Source organism: Heteronotia binoei, chromosome 1 (genome assembly GCF_032191835.1).
Source record: "Heteronotia binoei isolate CCM8104 ecotype False Entrance Well chromosome 1, APGP_CSIRO_Hbin_v1, whole genome shotgun sequence".
NCBI classification, from domain to species: Eukaryota; Metazoa; Chordata; class Lepidosauria; order Squamata; family Gekkonidae; genus Heteronotia; species Heteronotia binoei.
The window spans coordinates 17,979,691-17,999,956 of NC_083223.1; the positions used below are offsets into that span (position 1 = coordinate 17,979,691).

General features: G+C 45.1%; 1 protein-coding gene and 1 non-coding gene across 2 annotated transcripts; both read left to right on the forward strand.

The window, feature by feature from the left end:
• The first annotated feature begins 31 nt into the window (after nt 1–31).
• On the forward strand, nt 32–14,870 carry MRPL19 (mitochondrial ribosomal protein L19). The gene is made up of 6 exons (XM_060231369.1): nt 32–302; nt 4,868–4,982; nt 5,761–5,879; nt 9,638–9,772; nt 12,990–13,171; nt 14,542–14,870. Exons 1-6 carry the CDS (start codon nt 164–166, stop codon nt 14,761–14,763), a joined length of 912 nt encoding a protein of 303 aa, XP_060087352.1. The 5' UTR covers nt 32–163; the 3' UTR covers nt 14,764–14,870.
• TRNAT-AGU (transfer RNA threonine (anticodon AGU)) lies at nt 3,020–3,096 on the forward strand. Its single transcript has one exon. It is a non-coding gene; the product is annotated as a tRNA-Thr (tRNA).
• Nucleotides 14,871–20,266: the final 5,396 nt, after the last annotated feature.

Here is a 20,266-nt window from a genome sequence, read left to right on the forward strand (position 1 = left end):
GTCTTAAAGGTGCAACATTGACTCCTGCTTTGTTCGACTGCTTCAGACCAACACGGCTGCCCGCTTGGATCTATTCACATGGAAAGACGGCCCCCAGCAGGCGTCTTTCCCTCCATTTCAGCGACTCTGAAGTTAACATCCTTTTTCATACAGACCGCATTCGATGAAGTTTGCCCCTTCGAGGCTACCGTGTCCGGAGAAGCGTTCTACGCATGCGTACTTGCTCTTGGCGAAGCGATTGCCCTTCAGCGTCATGGCAGCAGCCTGCAGAAAGGTCTGGGAGGCGCGAGGCACCTATTGCAGTAAGTAGGAGGCGGCTGCAATGGCTCTCTCCTTTCTGCTGCCGCATTTGGGTGGCTTTTGGTTTTCTGAGGTAGAAGTGCATTTCTTAAATGCACCTCTTCTCCTTAAAAGCGACTGGGTTTCTCCTGCGTCGCTGCAGGGTTATGGCGAGGGACGGCAGTCTCCCTTTTTGGGATGAAAGGTGGGCAGAGGCAGGGGAAGCGGTGGAGGGTGGGATCCGTGGCTCACTTGCGTTGTTTATACGGATCCAAGGTCTAATTTTGCTTTAACATAAGAGCCACATGGAATAAATGTCAGATATTTGAGAGTCACGTAACAAAAAATGTCAGCTGTTTGAGAGCCGGAAGGAAGGAAGATAGGAATGAGATAGAGGTGGAAAGAAAGCAACTTTAAGTGCATTCTCCAAGCTGCCAACTGGCTTGACTTGGAGAAGTGATTTAAACAGAGAAATTCCTTCTCCAAACTGGCCGCCAAGGCAGTGGGGGCTTCAAGAGCCACACAATATGTGTGAAAGAGCCACGTGTGGCTCCTTAGCCACTGTTTGGCCACCCCTGGTCTAATTTGCAGGTGGGGTTGCCCAGGCAATAGAGCTGAACTGCTTAAGTGATAGGCTGTACCGTTTGGACTGCAGGGTCACGTTTTGGAATGTGTGCCCTCTGTGTTATGAACTCCTTGCAAGTAGAAAACCAGCAAGGGGAGTGGGCAGTCCCCCCCCCCCCCCGCTGGGCTAGCTTTCTAATTGCATGGAATATTCCAAATGGAAATGCACCACTTGTAACCAGAGTTCTGGTAATTAGATACTAGAATTTATGTTTCCCCGAAGTCCACACATGGTACAATAGAAAAGGGAAAGTGTGTCATTATGTCACATCTTACAGGAGGAGGGGGCAGGAATCTATTGGTGTAGCAGTGGGGAAAATATGTGTGGGGAGTGCTGCTCTAGCAAGGTGTGCACTGCACAGTACCTAATCCTGTCCCCAGAAGCTCTCAAGGGCTGTCAGCCCTAAACAGGCAACCGTCCCTATACCTGTTTTCAGACAATGATTTCAGTTGCTGTGATCTTGTACACATACTTATTTGAAACTAAACTTTGTGGAACTTGATGGGATTTATTTTCAGGAGGGGAAATTATCCATTTGTACCTAACTGTTCTCCCCAATGAGAACCCAAATTGGCATACATTGTTCTTTTATTTGTTTTAGCTTCACAACAGCCCTGTGAGGTAGGTTAGGCTGAGAGCGTGCAAGCGTCCCAAGCTCGCCTAGCAGGCTTCCGTTATCAGAGGGGGGATTTGAGCCTGGGTCTGCCCCGTGGCGCAGAGTGGTAAAGCTGCAGTACTGCAGTCAGAACCCTTTGCTCATGACCTGAGTTCGATTCCAGCTGAAGCTGGTTCAGGTAGCCAGCTCCAGGTCGACTCAGCCTTCCATCCTAATTAGGTCGGTAAAATGAGTACCCAGCTTTCTTGGGGAAGGCAATGGCAAACCACCCCACAAAAGGTCTGCCGTGAAAACGTTGTGAAAGCAGTGTCACCCCAGAGTCGAAAACGACTGGTGCTTGCACAGGGGACCGTTCCTTTCCTTTCCTGCCAGATGTGGTCCAACTCTCCTGCTGCTACAAAACGCTGGCTGTCATACATACACTCAGCCTAGAGAGCACTTGTGTATTCTTTTTGCTGTTATTTGTATATTTAGTATATTTTAATATCACTTTTCTTCACTGCTCAAAATGATTGATTTATTTAATTCAATTTGTACCTGAGCCTGCTTCGACGGGGAGGGCGGGATAGAAATGCGAAGAATAAATAAATAAATAAAAATCCCTCCCTCCCCGCCGAGGCAGGCTCAGGGCAGCTCACATGGTCATGAATATAAACATACAATAAAACATTAAAAAACAATTTAAAACATAGAAATTAACATTTCAGGTGCTATGATCTTAAGTGTGTTGTCTTGCTATTCCAGCTAGATGTTCTCAGTAGAAGCAGATCTTAATGGTCCAGATGTTCTGTATGAAGCAGATTGCAAGAGGTGGTCCAGATATTATTCGGAGACTGTAGAGGCCAGTGATCTAACTTGCAAATGCCTGTGGAAGAGTGTCGTCTTACAGGCCCTGCGGAACTGTAGGAGCTTTCGCAGGGCCCTGACCTCCTCCAGGAGCTTGTTCCACCAGTGTGGTGAAATGAAGAAAGTATATTAAATCTGGCCAGAAACATGACATGTTAAAATAATTAACCCAGTGAGACACCCTTAGAAACATGACATGTTAAAATAATTAACCCAGTGAGACACCCTTAGACTCAGTCAGGAAAAGGTGGAACTGGAGAGCCTTATTTTGCCTGCTGAATGGAATGAGAGAAGAGATCAGCGGGCAGCCTCTTCCGTAAGGATAAGATTGCCACAGAATTCATTCTTTCCCTGGCAGGGACAGATCTCAGATTCTTTAAGGAGGGAAAGGAGAGGAAACCTTTCTGCAAGGATCTTCAGGTCTTTCCATGCTCACGTAAAAACACAATGTGAATATACAGTACAGAGTCAAGGCTGTGGCAAGTGTGTATGTGTGTGTATTTTAAAAAATGGTTTATGATGTTTGGAAGAAGATACTTTAGCAGGGATGGACAAACCTGCTTAACATAAAAGCCACGTAGAATGAACGTCAGATGTTTGAGAGCCATGAGACATCATCATCAATTATAACAATAGTTACAATTATGAATTTGGGGAGGGATGGTGGCTCAGTGGTAGAGCATCTGCTTAGTAAGCAGAAGGTCCCAGGTTCAATCCCTGGCATCTCCCAACTAAAAAGGGTCCAGGCAAATAGGCATGAAAAACCTCAGCTTGAGACCCTGGAGAGCCGCTGCAGTCTGAGTAGACAATACTGACTTTGATGGACTGAAGGTCTGATTCAGTATAAGGCAGCTTCATGTTCCTCTGGGCCAATGCTGGGCTGTAGGCAATGTACAGCAGCAAAAATATATATAAAATCAGTAGAGCCAGTAAGTTAAAACAAATTGCAACCCAGGGGCATCCTTTATAACATGCAACAGTTCTGCTTTCTGGGCATCAGGAACGGGAAGTCTCCCCTTGGGTGGGGCGGAGGGTACCAGCTGAGCAACCATTTCTGTCCTCAGGCAAAGCTTTACATCTCCGCTTTACAGGCCTTGTGGAATTGTAGACGATCCCTCAGGACCCTGATGTCTTCCAGCAGAGCGTTCCACCAGGTCAGAGCCAGGACTGACAAAGTTCTGGCCCTCATTGAGGACAGCCAAAGCTCTTTAGGGCCAGGGATCACTGGTAGATTTCGACCTGTAGAGAATAATGCTCTTCCAGGGACATAGCGGAGAAGGCAGTCCCGTAGGTTTGTCAGATGTCTGAGAGCTGCAAGACATGAATGCCAGATGTTTGAGAACCACAAAGAAGGAAAGCAAAATGGAGGGAGAGGTGGAAATAAAGCAACTTTGATTTTCAATGCACTCTCCAAGCCTCCAGCTGGCTTGGCTTAGAGAAGTGATTTAAAGAGAGCAATGCCTTCTGACGGGGCAGTGGGGGCCTCGAGAGCCGCACAATATGTGCAAAAGAGCCGTGTGTGGATCCCGAGCCGCGGTCTGACCACCTTTGCACTATAGCATTACTTTCCGGGTCAGCATGTCTTGCAGTTTTTCCTGAATGTCTTTTACATCATGATGCCCCCACGTTGCTCTGTGTTGTGAGACCTCTTTTTTAAAAAGACTATTTACTGTATGTACTGTTTACGTCGTATATAGTTTGCTGTCTTTTCTGAGATTGTGTGCCTTTAAAAGCAGTGTGGCTATCCAAAATGTAACATATGCAGTTGCTCCTTGGGTAGTTTTTACCTATGAAAAGCACAGTTTCAAGGTGGGGCAGGAAATTGATCTTAACTAAACAGCTTCTAGCTCCTGGTTTTTGTATGTGTAAGGCTGTAACACATGGAATTCACTGCCCCGGGAGGTGGTGGTGGCTGCAAGTATGGACAGTTTCAAGAGGGGATTGGATAAATATATGGAGCAGAGGTCCATCAGTGACTTTAAGCCACAGCGTATTGTTGGGACTCTCTGTGCTTGGGAGGGACAACCGTGTGAGGACTTCTAGTGTCCTGGCCCCACTGATGGACCTCCTGATGGTGCCTGGGTTCTTTTGGCCACTGTGTGACACAGAGTGTCGGACTGGATGGGCCACTGGCCTGATCCAACATGGCTTCTCTTATGTACCCTGAGCATGCTTATTTGGGAGTAGTCCTATGGAACGTAGATGTCTTCCTGGTAAATTTACACAGAATCAAAATGGAAAGCCATCTGGCTCTGCTGAAAAAATCATAATAAAGGATTATTTATTCATTACATTACATTTGTGGATTGCCTAATCCCTTCATTGGTAGGGCTCCAGGCGATGTCCAACATTATAAAAACATTAAATCCATAAAATCAGTGCACCATATTAATACATTAATATAAATGTATTATTGAAACTGATTTGCATGAAGTCTCAAGAAGAGGGCAGATGTTTGTTACTGTTGAGCTTGAAACTGATTGTCGTTTTGTCTCTTGAAGGGTACTTTTCTGTCTCAGCCTTTCTCCACTGTAAAGATGGACAACCGCCCAAATTTAAGCCACCTCCAAAGCCAGTCATTATCGATGAATCAAAGCCTGTCGCTGCGGAAAGACGGTAAAAATTTCAGCTCTATTTCCTTTGTAATGCAGAGGCCTGGTAAGAAGGTTCACTAGCAGTGTTCCCTCTGAGTTAGTGTGAGCTAGCTCACAACTTTTTTACCTCTGGCTCACACATTTTTGTCTTACCTCAGGAAAAATGACTCCAGAGCAAACTAATTTTATGCAGTAACTCACAACTTTAATGCACACTAATTTATGCAGTAGCTCACAAAGTAGAATTTTTGCTCACAGGCGTCTACAGCTTAGAGAGAACATTGCTCACAAGCACTGCTTTCTGAGCCCCTGCCTTTAGAGGTGAGTTCGGTAGCAACCAGAAACAGGGCTTTTTCAGTGGTGGCACCTCACCTGTGGAAAATCCTTAGCCTTGAGGTTTGTCCAATGCTTTACACTACTCTTTTAGGCACCAGGTCAAAACATTTCTGCTTACCCTGGCGTTAAGGAGTTTTCACTTAGTTTTATAGTGTGTTTTTAGCCTGGAAATTCTTCAGAAATGAATTTTAAGCCATTGAGTGTTTTTAGGCTCTGTCTGGGTTTTTATTGTCAGGTTTTAATTAATTAACTGTGCTTGCACAGGGGACCTTTCCTTTCCTTTAATTAACAATGTTTAATGTTTTTATATTCTTATTGTGTTTATTTTCTACGCTGCTCAGGGCGGGCTGGTTCCCTAGACAAGCAGCTCAGTCATTTTCTAAATAAACTATTTGTGTGCCTTCTGAAACACAGAATGACAATGCACTCTGTCTTAGTTGTGTTTTATGTTGTGTGTCTGACAGATTCCTGAGTCCTGAATTCATTCCTCCCCGAGGAAGAACAGATCCTTTTATGTACTACATTGAAAGAAGAGATATGGTCCGGAGGAGAAAAGTACTAAACATCCCGGAGTTCTACGCTGGTCAGTGGGAGGTCTAGAACACAGCATAATGGTGATGTTAGGTACTGCCAGGGCTTTTCTATAATAGGAATTCCTTTGCATATTAGGCCACACCCCCTGATGTAGCCAATCCTCCTGGAGCTTACAGTAGGCATTGTACTAAGAGCCCTGTAAGCCCTTGGAGGATTGGCTACATCAGGGGGTGCGGCCTAATATGCAAAGGAGTTCCTGCTACAAAAAAAAGCCCTGGGTACTGCAAAAGATTGTGCTGAAAATTCCTAACTGTGGCATTGTGCAGTTGATTTAAGGGGCAGAGTGGTTGGCTCTCCTGGCATTCTAGATATTGGCCATAATAAATAACTGTGTTAGATGCCAAGAAGGTTGAGCAAAGGCAATATAACAATGAATTTTTTTTAAAAAATATCAATTTATTACCCAGTGCACTTAAAATACAAATTTAAAAACATAGGCCTTGGATTTCGTCTTTGGAGTGAAAGCCATTGGACTGAGTAATCCTCAATATACAGTTTACAATCTTACAATTTTATGGATGAGCATGAAATCATGAGAAAAGATCCATAATCTTTATAATATCACCATTTGGCCATGCTCGATAAAATGGGCATGTGATTGATTGATTGATTGATTGATTGATGGGCATGTGAGTGATGTTTTTTATATTCTTCGTAGCCAGTCTTTTTTAAAAAAATTAATTTTTTACATTTTCTGTTCTTTGAAATAAGATACATTTCTTGCTCCAATGTTTTTTTCCCAGTAATTAAATCCAAACATACTGTGACCTGTAACCTTAGCTTCAGGGCTTTTTTTGTAGCAGGAACTCCTTTGCCTATTAGGCCACACACCCCTGATGTAGCCAATCCTCCAAGAGCTTACAGGGCTCTTCTTACAGGGCCTACTGTAAGCTCCACAAGGATTGGCTACATCAGGGCTGTGTGACCTAATATGCAAAGGATTCCTGCTACAAAAAAAGCCCTGCTTAGCTTGTTATTGCTATTTCGTCTTTGCATGTGCCAAAACATCTTCATTAAGTTGCATGCAAATTTGCTGTCCGCCTATCTGTAGGCATCTGCCTGCATATTTGAAATATCAGCTTCCATTTCTCTGTATCTGAAGAATTGTGCGTGCAAATGAAAGCTCATATCCTGCATAAACTTTTGTTCATTTTAAAGGCGCCACTGGACTCAAAATCTGTTCTGCTACTTGTGACCGACATAGCTACCCACCTGGATTCAGGGTTTAGCTTGGGAAATCTAAGTGCTGCAGGGAATTTTCATGGTCTTAATTAATGTGAATTTATTAAAATGCATCTAGATAATAAAATAAACGTATAGGATCACACTTCTGGAGAAAAAGCAAAACCATCACAAAAGATCAGCCCAAATAATAAACCATTTTGGCAGCAACATGTCAGAAACCCCTGAGTGTGATAAGTGACACGTTATGGCACAAAACAAACAGCAGTTGCTGTTGAACAAAGCAAGAGTTAAGTTGCACCTGCATTGTGTACTACATTACAACAGCTGCAGCAGTTGCTGTTGTAAACAATTTCTAGTTTTAGAGCAAACAAATCTTTCACACGTTTCCTCAAAGGGAGAAAATCCATATGCACCATCTGTCCTGAAATCGTAGCTCTGCCTCTTTAAATGTTTATGCCCCATATTCATTTCAGACAGCCCTTGAAAAGCTGAAAGAAAACATTTCGCTTATCTGGTAGATTGACTGCATCCTGCCGTTTTGCACCTAAACGGTGTAGAATTCTGTTATTTTTGTGGTGCTTCAGAAGATACAGACACCAGGCAATGCATGTGCAGTTATCAGTTAGCTTGAATGGTAGGTCTGATTCAGGGACTGGCCATGAGTCACTGGCAGAGGCTCCGCTTTGCGCGCAGAAGGTCCCAGGTTCAATCCCCAGCATCCCCAGTTAGAAAGGACCAGGCAAGCGGTGATGCAAAAGACCTACACCTGACAGCCACTGCCAGTCTTAGTAGACAATACTGACCTTGACGTGTGTGTTTCGATTTTTTGCCCTTTATTAAGAACATAAGAGAAGCATGTTGGATCAGGCCAGTGGCCCATCCAGTCCAACACTCTGAGTCACATAAAAATATAAGAGAAGCCATGTTGGATCAGGCCAAGGGCCCATCCAGTCCAACACTCTGCGTCACACAGTGGCCAAAATATATATATATATATATACACACACGCACAGTGGCTAATAGCCACTGAACACAGTGTATTATTTTACATGTACTACCTCTGGCGTGGTGAACAACAGATGTCAGGACAATTCCATTGTTTCATGCATCACAATAAATAATATTTCTGTACATGGACATACACATCCCTTGTTGGGTACAGACGACCCAATGGTATGAAACTGTCCTGCACAGAAATAGGTGAAAAGTAGGACTTCTATTGTACATATTTGGTGTGCTACAGTTTATACGAACTTCTTGATATAAACCTCAGATGGCGCAGAAAGCTTGGTGACAAAGTGCTTTAATGTCCATGGAGCCCGATGACTTTTGCTCTGGCCGCCTGTAGGCAGAGCGCTTGTTTCCACAGCAAGATCAGCCATGACATTGGCATTATCGTATTATTTTAAGAGTACCCTTTCCTTGCCTTGTGTAAAAGACTGGGGAAGGCTATGGAAAGCAACATCACGCCAGAGTCGGAAACGACTGGTGCTTGCACAGGGGCCCTTGCCTTGCCTTGCCTTGCCTTGCCTTGCCTTGCCTTGCAACGTAAACAGTTTTTGCCTGATAGATCCAAGAGGGCAGCCGTGTTGGTCTGAAGCGGTTGAACAAAGCAGGAGTCGAGTTGCACCTTTAAGACCAACCGAGTTTTATTGAGAACGTAAGCTTTCGTGGGCTCTCTAAGCACACTTCATCAGACGAGGGGATCAGGTATGGTGGGCTGAAATACGTGCAGTTTGTTGTTTAAGAGTGCAAACTGGCTGTGGTCACATGATAAAACAGTGTGGCTTGGCCATTTGGTCTGGATAGCCATAAAAGGTAATAAAGTTCCCTGCCAATTGGCGTTTTTGCAAATCACAGAATCACTGAATATCTCCAGCGCGGGGTTTTCACCAAAGGAAAAACTTTAATTTACCTTTTAGAGGATGTTAACCCTCAGATTGCTACATATGTTACGAAATTTTTAGCAGAAGCTTACAAAATTAAGTCTAAGCACACCACTGTATCTTCATCTATGGGCGACTACTCACTCTTCACTCATATCATTGGTTATTATTTTAACTAACTGTTTTATGCGCCTGTTTTTATCATTAATCAGGCCTCTCTTATCTATTTCTGATTGTGAATTACCACTGCTTTTATGCCAATAAAAGTGCAATAGCAACAAATTGGAGGTTAAATTCCCCTCCCTCGTTGGTTGTCTGGCTGAGTAAGTGCTGGGAGTATTTTATCTTGGATAAAATTGCTCACAAGCCAGGTGGTAGGATGAGACCAGGTGGTAGGTCTACCCTTCTTCTTAAGTGGTCCCCTTTTCTAGATGGTTTTGCTTGTGATATTTTTGGGCAGGGCATGTCTAATTCTAGTCTACTGGTTTGGCATTAATAAGTACCGATTATTTCTATATCTTATATTAGCCTGAAACAATCTATTTGTGAACTGTCACTTTGGGCTTTGTATATTTGTTATCTTGTCTGTGATTTCTGAAATAAAATTATTCAGAACTGAAAAAAGAAAGAAACTGATATTGGCATTAAAAACCATTGTTCCTTCTTTTCCCGACAGGGAGCATCCTTTCTGTTACGACGGCAGACTCTTGCGCCCCCGGAAAGAAGAGCACTTTTGTAGGCATCTGCGTTCAGATCTCGGGGAAAGGGCTCGGAGCAACCTTCAAACTACGAAACATCATAGAAGGACAGGGTAGGTGCATGTCTGAACACGTCTCTTGAAGGATATAGACAAGCTGGAAGGGGTCCAGAGGAGGGCGACGAAGATGATCACCATCTTCAGGTCCTTGAAGGGCTGTCATATAGAGGAGGGTGTGGAATTGTTTTCCGTCGCCTTGGAAGGTAGAACCAGAACCAGTGGGTTGAAATTAATTCAAAAGAGTTTCCGGCTCAACATTAGGAAGAACTTCCTGATGGTTAGAGCGATTCCTCAGTGGAACAAGCTTCCTCGGGAGGTGGTGGGCTCTCCTTCCTTGGAGGTTTTTAAACAGAGGCTAGATGGCCATCTGACAGCAATGAAGATCCTGTGGATTTAGGGGGGAGGTGTTTGTGAGTTTCCTGCATTGTGCAGGGGGTTGGACTAGATGACCCTAGAGGTCCCTTCCAACTCTATGATTCTAAGGAGATGGCGTTCAGCCTCAAGAGGAGGAGAGCTGCTGGAAGCAAATGTTGATTCAGCCTGCTCTCAGGGAGAAGAGATTGCATTTATACTCCATTCTTCACTTGGAGTCTCAGGGTGGCTTAGTCTCCTTTCCCTTCCCTCCCTACAATAGACATCCTGTGAGGTAGGTGGGGCTGAAAGTACTCTGAAAGAACTGCTCTTGAGAGAACAGCTCTGACAGAATTATGGCTGAACCAAGGTCACTCCAGCAGATGCAGGTGAACGAGTGGGGAATCAAACCTGGTTCTTCCAGATAAGAGTGCATGCACTTAACCACTGCACCAGACTGTCAAACTGGAGGGGCTGTGGCTCAGCAGTAGAGCATCTGCTCAGCAGGCAGGAGGTTCCAGGTTCAATCCCTGGCATCTCCAGTTTAAAAGATACTGGGCACTAGATAACATGAAAGACCTCAGCCTGAGATGCTGGAAAGCTGCTACCAGTCTGAATAGACAATACTAGAGGTGGCCAAACTGCGGCTTGGGAGCCACATGTGGCTCTTTCACACATGTGACTCTGAAAGCCCACACCACCCCATCAGCCAGCCTGGAGAAGCCAGTTCTCTCTTCTCCAAGCCAAGCCAGCTGGCAGCTTGGAGAATACATTTAAAGTTAAAGTTGCTTTCTTGCTACCTCTCCCTCCCTTCATCTGTTTTCCTTCCTGATGTAGTGGTGAAGTGTGCGGACTCTTATCTGGGAGAACTGGGTTTGATTTCCCACTCCTCCACTTACAGCTGCTGGAGTGGAGTGGCCTTGGGTCAGCCATAGCTCTGGCAGAGGTTGTCCTTGAAAGGGCAGCTGCTGGGAGAGCCCTCTCAGCCCCACCCACCTCACAGGGTGTCTGTTGTGGAGGGAGAAAATATAGGAGATTGTAAGCCGCTCCGAGTCTCTGATTCAGCGAGAAGGGCAGGGTATAAATCTGCAGTCTCCTTCCTTCCTCCCTCCCTCCCTCACGTCTCTCATCTGACGTTCATGTCTTGCGGCTCTCAAACAAACTGAGCTATTCCGCTGTGCTTTTAATTGAGGTCTATTATTATCCAGCTCAACCTCTATCTGACATTTATTCTATGTGGGTCTTACGTTAAGTAAGTTTGGCCACCCCAGAACGATACCTTGATGGACGAAGGGTCTGATTCAATATAAGGCAGATTTGTATGCTCGTGTGTACGTAGTTGCAGCAAAAATAAATTCTGGCACTTATTTCCGGTCCCCTGACCTCGATGGTGCAGGCTGGCACATCTCAGCAGCTAAACAAGGTCAGCCTTGGCCGGTATTTGGACGGGGGACCAGCATGCATCACTACACAGAGGCAGGCAATGGCAATCCACCTTTGAACGTCTCTTGCCTTGAAAACCCTGCCCGGTCACCGTGAACTGGCTGAGATTTGACAGCCCTTTACATACACCCTTTTATTTCCAGTATGACCTTATCGGAGTATAATTCTCAAGCTTTTCAGGTGCCGGTGAAGGATCTAAATGTTGCTGGGAGCGGCGTTAACGTGATCCTGCATTTCGATATCTTAAGTTTTGCTGAAGGATGCATTTTATAGCTCACAGGTGGCCAAAACTCGCTTGATGTAAGAGCCGCATAGAATAAACGTGAGATGTTTGAGAGCCGCAAGGAAGGAAAGAAAAGGAAAAAAAGATGGGGAGGAAGAGGTGGGAAGAAGCAACTTTGGGTCCTTATTGGGGAGCCAGGCCAGATAGAAACAAAGTAAATAAAATACGATTTAAGATTAAAGATTACAAGCTTTGTTCCCTTCCCTTGACTGGGAAGTCAGTCACGTAACAGTAGGACTTTTGGCTCTGTAACCTGGCAAAAGGAGCTTTGACTTATGAAAACTTATATCCTGGAAAACGTTGTTGGTCTCGAAGAGGCTACTGGGCCACAAAACTACAGACTAATTCAGGGGTGGCCAAACGTGCTTAGCGTAAGAGCCACATAGAATAAATGTCAGATATTTGAGAGTCACAAGACAGGCAGGAAAGAAGGCAAATAGATGGGGGGAGGGAAGAGGGAGGAGAGGTGGAAAGAAAGCAACTTTAAATGTATTATCCAAGCAACTGGCTGGCTTGGTTTGGAGAAGTGATTTATAGAGACAACTGCCTTCTCCAAGCCAGCCCGACCCGACGGGGCACTGGAGGCTTCAAGAGCCACACAATATGTATGAAAGAACCACACATGGCTCCCTGGTATAGCTGATCTAATCTATAAAAAAGGCTGATATCCAGAGAGATAGCAGCATCTTTTTATATCTTTGTGCAGCTCTGATTTTTATTTCTGATGAGCAATTTTTTTGATACTCTGCTTTTCTCTACCCTAAAGTCTCAAAGTCAGGGCCCGTCGGGAACTCATTTACACAGTAGGCCACACCCCTGGACACCAAGCCAGCCGGAACTGCATTCCTGCCCAAAGTGACTTACAATTCCTTTCCCCTCCTCCCCCAACAGTCACTTACCTCCCCTGTGAGGTAAGTGAAGCTGAGAGAGTTCTGAGAGAACTGTGACTGGCCCAAGGTCACCCAGCAGGCTTCCTGTGGAGGAGGGGGGAATCAAACCCAGTTCCCAAGATTAGACTCCACTGCTCTCCACAACTACACCATGCTGGCTCTCAGCTAATTTCTTCTTCTTGCAGCTGTACGATTCCAAAGGTTGTATTTTTACCAAACTTGGATCTCTGAGGGTCTTTATTTCTCAGAGACCGCCCTGCCGAGATAAATCAAACCGGACTAAAGACGCGTCTCTCCATTTCAGGCGTCGAAATCTGCTTTGAGATGTACAACCCTCTAATCCAAGAGATCAAGGTTCTGAAGCTGGAGAAGAGGCTGGATGACAACTTGATGTATTTACGAGACGCCCTTCCTGAATACAGCACTATTGATGTGAACATGGCGCCCATACCCTTTGCGGCGAATGAAGAGGTTCCTGTCAACAAGGTAAGTGGAAGCTGGTTCTTGGTCATCGTGTTTCCTGCAAACTAATTTTGCAACAGCATGGAATGGGTGCATGACTCTGGTTCTGCTTGGGGTCTTTGCTTTCGGAGTTGCGCTATTGGCAGAGGCCCCCGGATAGTTTCCAAGATGACTGCCGGTTGAGAAGGAGCTGCCATTCTGCCTGTGGGAAATACTGTCTGGAGCATGGCAGGGCTTCTATAGGAAAACTTTTATTTATTTACTAAAATCAGGGCTTTTTTTGTAGCAGGAACTCCTTTGCATATTAGGCTATACCTTTCTGATGTAACCAGTCCTGGAGCTTACAGTAGGCCCCATAAGAACCCCGTAAGCTTGTGGAGGATTGGCTACATCAGAAAGGTATGGCCTAATATGCAAAAAAAAAAAAAATCCTGCAACTAGAAAAGCCCTTATTTCTATTCCATCTTTCCTTGTGATTCAAGGCAGCTTACAAGAATAGCTTAAAGCATTTCCAGGTAGAACCAAAAATAAAACAGCAAACCCCAAATCTCTGCCTCCTTTGCACTTTTGTGCACTCTCATTTTACTTGCGGGTAAGTTCCTGTTTCTTCGGGTGGGGGGGGGGGGGAATGGTCTGTTCACCTGGTGCTTTTCCCCCTCTAGTGATCTATTTTATATCACACAGGTTTATTTTCAGCATATCCCCTGCAGGGAGGTCAAACATGTGGCCCTTGGGCTCCTATCAGGCCTGCAAGCAAGTCAACTTCCTTCTCCCCGGGACTTTTTTTGTAGCAGGAACTCCTTTGCATATTATTTACACCCCCTTGATGTAGCCAATCCTCTAAGAGCTTACAAGCCTCTTCATACAGGGCTTGCTTTGAGCCCTTGGAGGATTGGCTACACACATCAGGGGTGTGTGGCCTAATATGCAAAGGAGTTCCAGCTACAAAACAAAGGACACAGTGAAACAATAAAGTAAAATAAAGTATTAGCACTCCTGTAATATTGTGGTCCGTATCAAAGCAAGCTTTCCCTCCCCCACACTTCCAGTAGGGAATACAGAGGCTTTGCTCTGTAGCTTCTGTGTATGAGAAATCCCAGCAAAGCAAGCTGCTGCCACAGAAGCAAGAGAGAGGGAGAAGTGGGGCTTTTTTTGTAATAATAGGCAAAGGAGCTCCTGCTAGAATTCCAGCCCTGCTTAAGAAGAGTTACCTGGGCGTTTGGGTTCAGTGAATAAAATGGGATTCCCCTCTGAGGAAACATCCATAACGCTTGGTCACGGACTCTGGGAAATCACTGGGAACCAAGGAAGAGGTGGGTGGGTATGAAATTTTTAAAAAGGAAAACGATGAAGTCGATCTTCTGATGTGTTTTCTTTACCTCTGTTTGTACTAGATGAAAGTCAGAATGAAACCGAGACCTTGGTCCAAGCACTGGGAGCACCCCAAATTTAACATCCAGGGCATCGACTTTGATTTATATCTTACTGAGAAAGACAAAGAAAAAGTGAAAGGGTGGAGCATGCCTTGGAGAGAATTCGATATGATGTTAGAATACGACACATCAAAACTCGAGAAGAAAATCTGGGAAGAAGTGAATGCAGAACTGAAAAGCTGAGTTGCGGTGAAATCACGGAAGACTTTTTATCCAGAAAAGACCATCTGTTTTAGTATAGTTTTTCCTTTGATGTTAGGCCTCTTAAATAAACATGCACATGAAATTTATACAGACTGCTGTTGAGTATTTATCACTGCTTTCCTCATCCCGTATCTAGATACACAAAGAAGCAAAGGCAGCCAATTGCTTATTTTATGTTCTTCTGTAAATTCATTTTGTGCGTTCATCAGATTAGGCTGATATTCATCTTGTGGAGCAGAGATTTCCCCAACCTTTTAAAGTCTTTAGGCTTCTCTGGAATGCTAACATAGGGGTGGCGAATGTTTGGGGCTCTCTTTAGCTTGGAGAAACGTTGACTGCAGGGTGACATGATAGAGGTTTACAAGATTATGCATGGGATAGAGAAGGTAGAGAAAGACTTTTCGCCCTTTTTCACACTACGAGAACGCGTGGACATTCAATTAAATTGCTGAGCACTCAGGTTAGAATGGATAAAAGGAAGTCCTTCTTCACCCAAAGGGTGATTAACACATGGAATTCACTGCCACAGGAGGTGGTGGTGGCTACAAGCATAGCCAGCTTCAAGAGGGGATTGGATAAGCATATGGAGCAGAGGTCGATCAGTGGCTATTAGCCACAGCGTTTTGCTAGAACTCTCTGTCTGGGGCAGTGATGCTCTGTATTCTTGGTGCTTGGGGGCACAGTGGAAGGGCTTCTAGCTCCAATGGTGGACCTCCTGATGGCACTTAACTTTTTGGCCCCTGTGTGACACAGACTGTTGGACTGGATGGGGCATTGGCCTGATCCAACATGGCTTCTCTTATGTTCGTACAAAGCAGTCACCATGAGAAGCAGGACCGTAAACAAAGCCAAGCGCAGTGGTCACAAGGAATGCAGTAGAAAATAAAACCAACACTGTTCTGACTGTTTCCGCAGAAACAATGGTATGTAAATCTTAAGAACGTAAGAGAAGCCATGTTGGATCAGGCCAGTGGCCCATCTGGTCCAACACTCTGTGTCACACAGTGGCCAAAAAACTTAGGTGCCCTCAGGTGGTCCATCAGTGGGGCCAGGTCACTAGAAGCCCTCACACTGTTGCCCCTCCCAAGCACCAAGAATACAGAGCATCACTGCCCCAGATGGAGAGTTCCATCTATATCCTGTGGCTAATAGCCACTGATAGACCTCTGTTCCATGTTTATCCAATCCCCTCTTGAAGCTGGCTATGCTTGTAGCCACCACCACCTCCTGTGGCAGTGAATTCCATGTGTTAATTACCCTTGACAGCCCATGAGATTGTCAACGGCCAATGAGATGCCCCACTCAGCCTCACCCACTTTCTAAAAAATCCCAACCACTTTCTGGACTCCAAGGACGGTATTAGTGGACACTTTGGGGACCCCTGTTGGACAACTTGAAAAATACACTTGTAAAAGGTGACTATTTCCATTTCAGAGCTAGGAAACAGAAGTAGTGCTGGATATGGAACTCTAATTTGGCTCTGGGACAGGCGTGGCCAAACTTGCTTAACATAAGAGGCACATACAATAAATGTCAGATGTTCAAGAGCTGCAAGACAGGAGGGAGGTGGGATGGAGAGGTGGAAAGAAAGCAACTTTAAATGCATTATCCAAGCCGCCAACTGGCTTGGAGACGTATTTAAAGAGAGAAATGCCTTCTCCAAACCGGCCCACAGGACAGTGAGGGCTTTGCGAGCCAAACAATGTGTGTGGGAGAGCCACATGTGGGTGATGTCATGTGGGTGCTCTTCCACACACACCCCCAAAAAATCCCTGCTCAGGAAAGAAAAGGAAAAAAAAAACTCTGTGGAAGGTGGCCTCTCTTTGCTTCAGTCAGATTTATCCCCAGAAAGTAGCCTTGATACTATGTGCATTTGAAGACCAGTCACGTGCGGCTTGCTGATCAAACACATTTCTAAAATTCTGTTTTGCTACTGTTTTGTGATAACGATGTGTTCTGGGGTTTGCCTTATTTTATTCTTCCTCCCTCCCTCCCCCCCCCCCAAAAAAAATTACGTTGCTTTTTTCCTCAGTGGAGATCCAAAGGTACTCACAAAAATAGAACTTAAAGGAACAAAGTCCAATAAACTAGAAGTCATGAGATGGTCCCGGATCTACCCAGCCTGCTCACTCAAGGCCATAGGCTGCAAATTGAGAACCTCTTCTTGGCTTGTGCCTGAGGCTCTCACAGGGCTTAAACACCTGCAAACAGGAAAGGAAACAGCAGCTCGCCAGGCAGAGATGCTCCTAAGAATTCCCCTCCCTTGCTCATAAAGCCTCTGGACATGCCCAGACTTAAATAATTGCAAACAGGAAGGGAAAGAGAGGTTCAGTCCAGCTGTCACACCGCTGGCGGAGGTGATCACAGGAATTCACTGCATGAATCAAAGTGACCCTGAAACTGTAGGAGGCAGAATTTGGCTGTCGTGTTGTGGACATTCTACATGCTCTTCTCCAGGGCTTTTTTTTTTTTTTTAGCAGGAACTCCTTTGCCTATTAGGCCACACCTCCCTGATGTAGCCAATCCTCCAAGAGCATACAAGGTTCTCAGTACGGGGCCTTCTGTAAGCTCCGGGAGGATTGGCTACAGCAGGGAGGTGTGGCCTAATAGGCAAAGGAGTTCCCGCTACAAAGAAAGCCCTGCCCTTCTCTACCCCAACTTGTATGGCCCAGGCTAACCCAATCTCATGGGATCTCAAAAGCTACGCAGGGTCTGCCCTGGTTAGTCTTTGGATGAGAGATCATCCAAGAAGTCCAGGGTTGCTACGCAGAGGCAGGCAGTGGCAAACCACCTCTGGACATCTCTTGCCTTGAAAACCACATGAGGGGTCAACTGCAAGCAGAGGTGGAATTCTAGCAGAAGCTCCTTTGCACATCAGGCCACACCCCCTGATGTAGCCAATCCTCCAAGAGCTTACAAGGCTTTTCTTTTGTAAGCTCTTGGAGGATTGGCTACATCAGGTGGGTGTGGCCTAACAGGCAAAGGAGCTCCTGCTAGAATTCCACCCCTGACCACAAGTCAGCTGAAAATTGATGGCGCTTTCTATTGGGTTAAATGAAAAAAAAAAAAAAACTATTTGCCCTGGAAGACAGAAGCTTTATGCAGTATCCCTGATCTTCCATGTTTCCCGGTTAAGGAGGAAATGCTGTTCCAACAAATTACAAAGATGATCTGACTTCCAATGGAGACAAGAGAACAAAATCTGGATTGACAAAAACCGAAGAACGTCTTGCATGAGATATTAATGTGGGTACATCCAGGGCTTTTCTTGTAGCAGGAACTCCTTTGCCTATTAGGCTACACCCGATGTAGCAAATCCTCCAGGAGCTTACAGGACTCTTAGTACAGGGCCTACTGTCAGCTCCGGGAGGATTGGCTACATCAGGGGTGTGTGGCCTAATATGCAAAAGAGCTCCTGTTACAAAAAAAAAAGGTTAACTTGCTACAGCTGCAAGCAGGTAAGAAAGAGAAGAGGAAAGGTCCTATATAAAACGAAACACAGAAGGCTAGCAAGGGCCAAAGAGGCTGGACATCTAACTGATGAGAGGGTGCAGCCAACTGCACCAGCATGAGTGCATCCTTTTTTGTAGCAGGAACCCATTTGCATATTAGGCCACACCCTCTGATGTAGCCAATCCCTCAAGAGCTTACAGGGTTCTCCTTACAGGGTCTACTGTAAGCGCCAGGAGGATTGGCTAAATCAGGGGGTGTGGCCTAATATGTAAAAGAGTTCCTGGTAGTAATAATAATAATAATAATAATAATAATAATAATAATAATAATAATAATAATAATAAATTTTATTTCTATCCCGCCCTCCCCGCCTCGGCAGGCTCAGGGCGGCTAACAACATTTTATGAAAACATACAATAATGAATAAAAGCCTTTAAATTTAACAATATAAATTTAACAATATAAAACATTAACAATAAACTTAATAACATTATAAAAAAACAGTATAAAAAATGTCCTGCTCTTAACCCTTTCCCTCCAGATATTCTTGCAATGTAGAGTTACAATAGCTGCTGCCACCATGCCCTTCTCTAAAATGCAACTGATGAAAATAGGCAAGAATAAAACAGGAGTCTTCTGAAACTACTGTACTTGCAATCAACCGCAAGACTTGCCTTTGGGAAACACTGGAAATTCTGCTCACAACCAGGCCTCAAATTCAGTGGGAGCTCACAGGAGCACAGCTCCTGGACCTTTCTGAGAGTTCCACATCCTTGTCCATTGAATAGTATGTGCAGCTGCATAATTCCTGGATGAGCTCCACCACCTATTTATCTGCAAAATGACCCCTGCTCACAACCTTGTGAGAATGAACAGCTAGGTGTTTATTTATACAGGGGCACTCCAAAGACTGACAACATTCATTCGTGGGATAAGTTTTCGCAACTCAGAACCGACTCCCATCATATGCAAACAAAACTCTTGTTATAGGTCACCAGCAATGTTCCCCCCTAAGCTGAAGTCTTGTGAGCAAAAATTCTACTTTGAGAGCTACTGGCATGAAAGTTGTGAGGTACTGCATAAATTAGTGTGCTCTGGGGTCATCCTTCCTGAGCTAAGACAAAAATGCGTGAGTTGGAGGCTAAAAATCTGTGAGCTAGCTCACGCTAACTCAGCTTAAAGGGAACACTGGTAATTAGAGCTACCTTTCTGGAAATAGCATAATGGAAAAAGGTGTTTTACTGATGGCCTCTAAGCACAGATAGATTTAAAAGGTTTCACCCCATCATTACTTTGGGAAATCCAGTATCATCCCAAGAATGACATGCCCCTTAAGGAAGGATGAGGCCATACTATACTGGACTGAAAGTTAAGAGTTCGACTTCAAACCTACACGGCTGCCTTCTGAAACTACTAGACTTGCTAACAACCACTAGACTTATCTGTGGGAAACGCTGGAAATACTCCTCACAACCTTCCAAGAACGAACAGCTGGGAAGATATTTACTTCATTTGCACCCTGCCTTTCTCCCCCAAAGGCCCACAAAGTGATTTACATTGTCCCCCTCTTCTTCATTTTACCCTCACAACAGCTCTGTGAGGTAAGTTACACCGAGAGTGGGCCATTGGCCCAAGGTACACCAACCAGCTTGCATGGCAGAAAGATAACAATATTAGTAAAATTCATATCTTTCCAGAAGCATTACTGAGGTTACTGGCTGGGGATGCCAACCGCCAGGTGGGGCCTGGGGATTCCCCAGAATTGCAGCTCATCTCCAGACTACAGAGATCAGTTCCCACGGAGAAAATGGATAATAAAAGGAAACCACCTGTGGAGAAAATGGCTGCTTTGGCGGGTAGACTGGATGGCATTGTACCCCACTGAGGTCCGCGTCCTCCCCAGACTCTATTCCCAAATCTCCAGGCGTTTCCCAACCTAACCAACCAAACCCCAGCCTCCCCCCCCCCCAAGTACCCAGGGAGGACGTGGCCATCCTATACCCTGCTGAGACCCCACCGCAGGGGTGAC